Source organism: Sinocyclocheilus anshuiensis, unplaced genomic scaffold (assembly GCF_001515605.1).
Source record: "Sinocyclocheilus anshuiensis isolate Anshui unplaced genomic scaffold, SAMN03320099.WGS_v1.1 scaffold615, whole genome shotgun sequence".
Lineage (NCBI taxonomy): Eukaryota > Metazoa > Chordata > Actinopteri > Cypriniformes > Cyprinidae > Sinocyclocheilus > Sinocyclocheilus anshuiensis.
The window spans coordinates 715,895-725,349 of NW_015552647.1; the positions used below are offsets into that span (position 1 = coordinate 715,895).

The window sequence follows — 9,455 nt, forward strand, 5'->3', positions numbered from 1 at the left end:
CACACACACACACACAGCGGTGTGGACAGGTACATTCCCACATTCCTGTCCCCTCTTAATTAACAAGGAGTCGGGGAGGCTCATGACAAATAATGAAATGTTGTTAATCATTCCTAATAAGAGCCACAAGATTTTAATTATGGCCATTCATAACTCCACAAACAACCTGTGACCGAAAGGAGCTCCTTAATATTCAGCAGCTTGTAAGTGCAGAGCCAGGGGAGCCAACCAATTGTCTCCTTTGGATAAATCAGGGCTGTGAAGTAACGGGGTAACCGTCCAATAAGAGGAGAGCTGAGCAGTATGTGTGTTAATTTTATATATATTGTGATTCATTTTCTCATTATATTGCATAAAGTAATTTCTGAGTCAGAGAAAACTACACTTATGAATTTTCTTTATAATGTGAAGTGTGCACATTTACGCATAAAATAAACAGGGTAAATTTTGATGTCTTGAACTGTTAAAAAAATCTATGTTTTTTATAAATTTCATTTCTGTGAGTCATTAAATCATGCATTAAGGCTGGCACAGTAAATGTTAACGCCTTAACGAATTAGTTTTTTTTAACGCATTTATTGTATTTGACATTATAACAGTTTATGTAATTTATCTAGATAGAATGTTTAACAATTTATTGAACTGATTTTTTAAATATGACATGCATCGCAGTGTATATCATATCACGATGGAGTTTGTGTTAAGTGTCTTCTTTTGGAGACAGACGGCAATATATCACTTACTCACATCTGGACAGATGGAATGGAGTTTCGTGAAAAAGGCAAGTGGCATAGGACTGGGGAAATTTTGAGAGGAAGAAGGGGGAGAGTTAGTAAAAGTGGAGGGAAATAGGGAGAAGAGGGTGTTGAAAGACAGAAAAAGAGGGAGGAATGGGCGAACGAACTGCTGCGTCGTCAGAACGATAAATGGGAGGAAATTATCTAACATCCCCAATCGCCTCTCAGTCAAAACAAATGGGCGATGTGATGGAGATACGGGGCTACTGAACCCTCCCGTTGACCCCTTTCAATGCTAACACTGTTGTTTATGACCTCCTCAATGCATTATGACAACGGCTAAACATCCGCTATAATCATGGGATGGTTCTTCTGAAGTTTTCTGATGGCCAGAGGTGAAAAACCGGACCCCGAGGGTAACGCGTTTGTGTGTATGCGTGGGTTTGTTGGTACATTAAAGAACAAACGTGGCTTTGCCAAGCTGTGCCGCACCCTCTTCCCAAACACAGGATGCTTGACTTTGTGTTTACTTCTCCAAACAGAAGGTGCACAAAAAAGGTCCCGCAGCACAGGCACGGACAGGTCAACCTTTAGACCCAGAACAGATCTGAAACAGCCTGATAAAGTGCTCGCTCTCTTTTTTTCCTCTCCCATTCATGGTCCACCCATCCTCATCTGCCTGTCACAGGTCTGTTTCTTTTTCTCTCTCTCCCCCGCTCAAACCCTGATCACGAGGCTTTGGACATACAAATGCTTTAATGTCAATGGTTGGCGCGGTAGTAGTGCAACATATGCAAGCTGTGGTGCTCCCACAGAGAAGCAGGTTCAGTTCCAGGCATGTCCTGATCACAGTACCCTTGTCTTTTCTTTCACCATCAGGACAATTAAAAGCAAAAAGTTCATGAAAATTCATGAAAATGATGGTTTTGAAATAAATGAATGTAAGACATATTATCTACCTCTACGTTTAAAACACATGACACAAAATGAAAAACTATTCCAATTGAGGGATTTGACTGAATTGTGAACAAATAGCTTACATCAGCAAAAAGGTTATTTCTGAGGTGGAGAAAATTACATTTTTTCTGAAAGACTGTGAAAAACTTGTTTCTTTATAAAAATGTAAATTAAGCATATTTAAATATTTATAAATAAAATAGACAGATTATGTCTATAATCACCATGAAATCAAAGTTGACAATTCTTATTGTTTATGGAATATTGCAGTGTGTATTATATGTGATTTATCCATGAACATCTTTTTTTCCATGAAATTCTTTTTTAAAATGAAAATAAATTCCCTCACTCATGATGAGATCGCAGCAATTAGCAAACAACAACAATCCAATAAATTCCTGAAGGACAAAATCAAGTTCCGTCCAACATTTTTTCTCATTTGAGGAATCATTTCTCTCAAATATATGTCACAATAAGGAGGAAAACATGACTGAACACGAACTTTTGTTTCATGCCGACTTAAATTGTTAAAAAACTGGGCGCTAACCTCTTTACAATAAGGTTCAATTCATTAACATTAATGCATTAAGTATCATATTATTTTATAGCATTTATTAGTCTAATGTTCATTTATAAAACTTGTTAAAATGTATATTTAAAAATGCAATTCTTAACAAGTGCTGTATAAAGTATTAGTTCATGATACCTATTGCATGTTAATAAATTGAACCGTATTATAAAGTGTGTTCATTTTCATCCGTACATCACCCTGCAGCAGAGCCTGGGACACTCAAGATCTTCCTCGGCACACGAGCGTCAACCTAACGCCGGCCCGGCTTGCGGACGGGAGGTTAACTCGGAGTGGCACGCGAGAGAGGCGAGAACAGAGCAGATGACAACATGATCCAGACTGACGCTGGCAGGCCCTTTTATTGCCTCGCCTCCAATCCAAAGTTAAAAATCTTTGAAAACCTAAGAAATTTTGTTGTCTTTTAAATAAAAGAGGCACAAAGCAGCAGCGGGGGGTTATTGTCTGACCCCCGTGGGGGGAGTCGCTGCAACAATTCGTATTCCATCTTTTGATGGCTGTGTGAGAGAAAACCGAAGGAGGGGGAGAGAGGGAGTGCGCGCGAGAGAAAAACATGTGCAGACGGACGAGAGCTTCTCGAGGGCTGCATCAAATTCCTGTGATCATACATAATACTCTTTAAAATGGTGTTTTTCTTCCTGTTCGTCACGTTCCATTCAGCTGATCAATTGTTTCTCCTTTTGACGGTGCCACCCTCCCTCTTTCAACCCCCCTCCCGTTATAGAGTCCCCTTCCCCTCGTCTGTCCTTCTGACACGAGAGAGAGGGAAAGAGAGCGATAGAGAGAGAGTAAGAGTGACAGCTTCTGTCAGAGGCAAGAGAAACAGTCCTGTCGCATTGATTTATGGAGGCAATGCACCACAACTTGTCCAAACTGAAGCCCCCAGTTCATTAATTAGCGAGCTGGGGGACTTTGAAGTAAGCATGTGAGAGCGTGTGTGTGTGTTTTATAACATTCGCCTTCATTTATATGCTCTCTCTCGAGTTATAGAATGAAGCTCTCGGTGGGGTGAAACTCTTGATTGTCTTTGAACTGCTTTTGACCGCGCAATAATCGCTTCTTTTGTCCAGAGCATTGCTTTATCCTGCTGTCATTAGAGCAGCCAGAAGCACAGCTGGTGATACAGCCTTAAAACGAAGGAAGACAGAGAAAGACAAAGAGGTAGAACACTTCAGGTATACTACAACTGTGCCATATTGCTGTCAACAGGGAAACCACACATACCCTTCAATCTGGTCATATTGTGTACACACATATAAATACACAGAGCGCTCATAAAAGGATCTATATGGATTCTGTGCACAGATTTCTTGTAGAATCGCAAATGTTTATTAAATATTTTGGCAAATAAGATACTTTTAAATTGATTTAATAAATTTTACTGTGACAAAACGGCACAGATTGTTCCACCAAATACATACTGAAATTTACTGTGACAAAACGGCACAGATTGTTCTACCAAATACATACTGAAAATGCAGAAATCCTGCCTGGGTCAACTCTAAAAATGTGTTCTAAACTAGTTCGTTTTTTTGGTCCATTAACACTTAACACAGAATGTGACAACAGTCCGTCAAAACATATACTCCTCTTCACAAAAGTTTGGGTCAGTGAGATTTTTTTCTCTCAAAAAATCTATACTTTTATACAGCAAGTGTGCAATAAACGGATACAGAAAAAGTATTTTAATATGACTATTTAAAAAAAATCTGTTCTTTTGAACTTCTTCAAAAAAAGTCACAGTTTACACAAAGATATTAAGCAGTTTCCAACTGTTTTCAACACTGACAATAAAAAAATATTTAATCACAGGAATACATTACATTTAAAATACATATAAATTGAAAATATATATTTTAAATTGTAATAGTATTTCATAATATCACTGCTTTTACTGTATTTCTTATTATTATTCTTGACAAATTAGATTATATTGGTGGGGCAACATCACAGAAATACATTTTATTTCACAACTGGTTAGCACAGAAAATCTTGAAAATTGAAAAAGATGTCAGCGTTTATTGCTGGTTATATTTTTATACACGTAGAAATAGATATGTAGAAATAGAAGAGCTGGAAAAGGTTCTTCCTATTGTCAAAGCTCAAAATAAGATGACACAGTGGCACTGGAATGATTTTGCTTTTGTACTTCTGCTGCTGGATGCACTGGGGGCAGGTAATGAACACCAGGGCTGAGCGTATGTGTAAAGTAATACAGTCAGCATACCTCTTTACTCTGCTGTTTGTTGCCATGCTGCTGCTGGATGAGCTGAAGGTGGAGTTGTTCTTGCTGTTTCTTGTAGAACTCCTGGAGTTGCTGCTGCAAAGTCACACAGAGTCATAAATTAAAGAAGCCTCCTCAGTTCTTCTGTTGTGCTTTATTTTTTCCCCCTAAAATCCAAGTATAATGTTACAAAACAGATTTTTACTTACTTAGATCCTTATAATTCTTGAATTATTTATTATTTATAAGACATTTAGCTACAGTACAGTGCATTACCTAAAATCTTGTATATTAATTATTTGTGGCATAATACTAGTACTTATAAGTTTATTTCTAAACCGCTTAGAATCAGAAAACATGTGCATGAGGAAGGAGTTTTGCACTGTGAACAGTCAGCGAGTTTGTCTACACGTCCCTCACTCGTGCTTCAAAACCACATAGAAAATTGTTCACAAATTTCCTGAGAATCAGGAAGAACATCTACATCAAGCATATTCAGAATGTGTGGAATTCTTTGAGGCATGTGTCACAGATTTACCATAGAATTGCTTCATTAGAATGTCTGAATTTTTTGTAATGCATACAAGACAAAAGATCCAATTTGTCGGTCATATAGACCGAGCAACAGTCAAAATATTAGAAAAAGAAAGATATACTGTTTGCTCGATGCAATGAAAAAGAAATTAACTAATTGTAGTGCATGTTTTTTACTATTAAATACTTTCATTAATAAATAATAGTTCTAGCTCTGATGATGGATGAGCAATTCTTGAAGACATTGAAAAATGGCTGAAATATGCACATCAATGTTGAGATGCTCTAGACGAGACTAACAGAGTATATTACCTGCTCTAATCATTTTTATTGTATTAACATTATTAATTATTATTAGCATTGCAAAACTATTAGTTTCCATAAGACCCACTGTGATTACTATTAGTAATAAATATGTTATTAATACCAGCAACATCTTTTATCATATTGCTGTTGACCCTACTTTAAAATCGATTATATATTATATTATGACTATAATATATTATATAGTGATATACTTTATTTCAAATAATTTATGCATTTATTTATTTTTTGAACTCTGACACACCCTTATGCTTATTATTTTATGATTTCATTTAAATTATTGTAATGTACATTATAATGTTTGCCAAAGCCTGAGTAATATTTGAGACATTCAGTGAGTGAGTGAAGTGACATGTGGCCAAGTATGGTGACCCATACTTGGAATTAGTGCTCTGCATTTAACCCATCCAAAGTGCACACACACAGCAGTGAACACACACACCCGGAGCAGTGGGCAGCCATTTTTGCTGCGGCGCCCGGGGAGCAGTTGGGGGTTCGGTGCCTTGCTCAAGGGCACCTCAGTCGTGGTATTGAAGGTGGAAGAGAGTGCTGTACATTCACTCCTCCCACCTACAATCCCTGCCGGTACGAGACTCGAACCCGCTACCTTTGGGTTACGAGTCCGACTCTCTAACCATTAGGCCACGATTTCCCCCTCAAACAGAAGGAATCAACAGTATATGGATTGAAACAGAATGAGAGCCAGTACCTGCTGTAACATCAGTGATTGTTGTTGCTGCAGTAACAGCTGGAGCTGCTGGGGGCTCAGAACTTGGTGTTGGAGGATTTGCTGCATCTGCTGAGGAGTTATGACCTGTGGTGTCATCATAGCAACAGAAAATGGGACCTACACAAACACGGGAAGAGGACAGACATATGAATACAATGACATCTGGATAAGCACAATACATACACTAAAGATAACATATCACATGCCCTATCAGTAGCCTGTCACCAGAAGAATGTGCCAAGAGATCAAGATCTGTTTCTCTAAAACCACCCGAGGAGCTTTCAGAAGCAGTGATACGAGAAGCCAAAGCTGCACTGACTGATGGGAGACTGACAGATACAAAGAGAAAACCCATAAACAAACACTCGAACAACCACAGATCGTCCCCATCATCAAACGTCCCACTCCACTGACAAGGCCACTGGCCATTATTCTGGAGTGCTGTCCGTGTTTTGCTTGTGAATGTGTGAATACGTTTTGTATTTTCATTTTTTTCCTGATTGTTGTCCCCCCTCTTCATCAGCGTGAAGCATCTTGTCCCTGCGATGCTTCACTAAAATGGGTCACAACTCTCCCGGTGTACCGTTTCGTTGTGTACATAAACTTAAAATCGCTGAATATCAATTGACACGAATCTAACCGTGTCAATGCATGATTCGCTGTGTTCGTTACTTCGTCAAATACAATTCAGGTGTACGGAAAAAAGGTCCCTCTCTAAAAAAAACATAAAAACACACGTTAAACGGCTCACAAACAAGCTCAAGCGGAATAAAAAGGGTGAGCATATTACGTCCGGAAAATGACGTGATGACATTGAGAGGGTCCTCGCGCTGTTGACAGGGGTCTTTAATTAGAAGAGAGGCTGCGTGAATACAGTACACGCATGTTTCTAAGTGTCAGCTTTTCTCTATGATACTCCGCGCCATTAAAATCTCCTTTGTGACATTGGGTGACAAACCACGTCTGTGCTGAACTTGATAGCGGCGGGCATTTGCAACTGTTAACATATCCCCAGTGTGTTTTAGCAAGCGTGTGCGAGATCGCAGCTGTATGTCTCACATCTGCTCCTGATTGGCCAGACATTAGGGCGACAGTCTCCCTTCACCAAGGTTACCCCAATTGCATCCGATTCAGAACTGCTGACACGCATTTGAATTTGTCCCATCTTGATGAATGTAACTGAGTCTGTTCTGTCTGAAAGGGGCGGGGTTTTAACCTCCACATTGTCTCCGCCTATTTCAGACCACGCTAAGTATAACAGTAAAAAAACAGAACACCTTCCTAAATACACTCAATGTCACAAAGACAGGGTTGAATGTGTTATAAACTCATCACCAAAATGGATATGTGGTGCTCGGATCAAAGTAAAACACACAAGCACGCACCCCAAACACACGGGTGTTACGTCTTAACATGCAGCCCATTTTTCACATGGCTTAGCGCACCATTTGCATAGGCTGCACCCCTTGATTTCTTCATTTCACAGTCATTATGCACTCATGTCCTTATTTCTCAAGCCACTCATTTTGATGAACTATTCTGAAGGTCAGAGAGACAGACGGGTGGGTGGTGAGACACACAGACACCAGACACGTGTGTAAATTTGGCAACGAAATACTTGCTAATTTGATCAATTTATACTTTGCAGTGTTACTTTACAATTGAGATACTATTATAGTTTTTATTAATATTTTAAAATAGTTTTTATTTTCTCTTCATTTTAATTGAATTCAAGATTAAGTAATTTTGTTGTGTTGTTGTTATTATTATTTAATGTCTTCATAGTTTTTGAAATTTAAAATTTGAAAGGGTAACTGATCTTTTTACTCTGATCTATTTAATTTGACTTAAATTAGATTAAAATTTTCAACGTAACATTTAAACACAAACATTATCTTTTTTGTACAATTTTCATAAATGTTTGAGAGATTTTTGGTTTTAAGTAAACTTACTTTTGAACTTTGGTTTTGAACTTTTTCCTAATTATAATGTACTAATAAAGACAAATTTACAACTTAAACAAACATTTCAATTTGCATTAAACTTTGTATTTATGCATTCATATTTCTACTACTATCTATAACTCTTAATTTTTTTTTTTAAATTACCATACATATTTACTAAAATACAAAACTTTTTACCTCGTTTTTTTTTCTTTAAACCAAGCAACATTTTTAAATAGATTTTATAACAGTTCCAACTACCAAATTAAGACTTTAAAACATATGACATAAATGCAAATGTTTTGTAAAATAAATAACAACTAAAATTTACTAACTTCTCAGGCCATGACAAATCACAACTCCAGCCTGTTCCAATTAAACCCTTTATATCCACACCTTACAGACACACTGACACCAGCTTCACACTCTCATTTACTGCATGAATGTGTGTATGTGTGCATGTGTATGTGTGTGTGTCCACTTCTACCAAACCTCAGCCCTAGCGGAAAGGCTATTACAGCTCACATTTTACTGCCCATTACCACTGAGGTCATTAGTGGAGAGAGGGATGGGCCTCTTCTTAACCTATTGATCATTGTAACTACTAGCATTTAATCCGCTGGTGAATGAGCTGGAATCTCTTTAAGACAGGCCTGCCGCAGAAGAGAAGCACTTCAGCTGAAAAATATCATCCTGGCCACTATATCAGCAGCACTTAAGAGGAGTGAGGGATCCCGCTTCTTACTGCTCAGAGCTGTTCGCTCTTCTCCTCTGGCCGTAATTGTGGAAGTGTGCGAAATGAAATTATTATTATGAATTGCAGTAAACGGCCATAATCGCTTGATAAGAGGAAAGAACAAATACATATTTCAAGTAGTCTCATGATGAAAGTGCTATGAGATAAAGCAGATATCTGGTTAAACGAGATACTAGGAATTTTATGAATGCATATTTCAGCTGTCATTTGGACAGTTTTAAATAGCACGAGACTCGTTTGCTCAGAAAAAGAATGAATAGTTAGGAGAGGAAGAAAGGGCACAAACTGGAGAAAGCTGACGGTTATGAATTTCACTAAGGAGAGGTGTAGGCCAGGTGTGAGTGTAGCACATTAGCACACACACAACACACACACACAGAAACTGTAACATACTCGAACAGCTGCTATGTGACTGTAGGCAATGTGCAAGAGCAGGCCTGCTGTCCACCAGCCCTACCCAAAACACACACACACATACACAGACACACACACACACACACACACACACACACAAAGAAACACAAATAGATAGAAAAAAAAAAATAGAAAGCTAGTGTTTTTTTGTTTTGTTTTTTTAAAAAAAAAAAAAAAAAAAAGATAAATATAGATAAAGTAGAATTAAGATCGAATATAAAGTGTTAAAGTTAGAGGGTCAATTAA

The 9,455-nt window shown here is 37.9% G+C and overlaps 1 protein-coding gene across 2 annotated transcripts in view; it reads right to left on the minus strand.

The window, feature by feature from the left end:
• foxp1b (forkhead box P1b) overlaps window positions 1-9,455 on the minus strand; it is a 108,055-nt gene that overhangs the window by 38,447 nt on the left and 60,153 nt on the right. Inside the window, exons 4-5 of one of the 2 annotated variants that reach the window (XM_016458566.1) lie at window positions 6,075-6,212; window positions 4,511-4,600 (exon numbers count right to left, since the gene is read on the minus strand). In XM_016458566.1, the coding sequence (XP_016314052.1) occupies window positions 4,511-4,600; window positions 6,075-6,212 (228 nt within the window). Of the gene's footprint in view, window positions 1-4,510; window positions 4,604-6,074; window positions 6,213-9,455 lie in introns of both variants that reach the window. The other variant, XM_016458565.1, reaches the window with a different exon arrangement.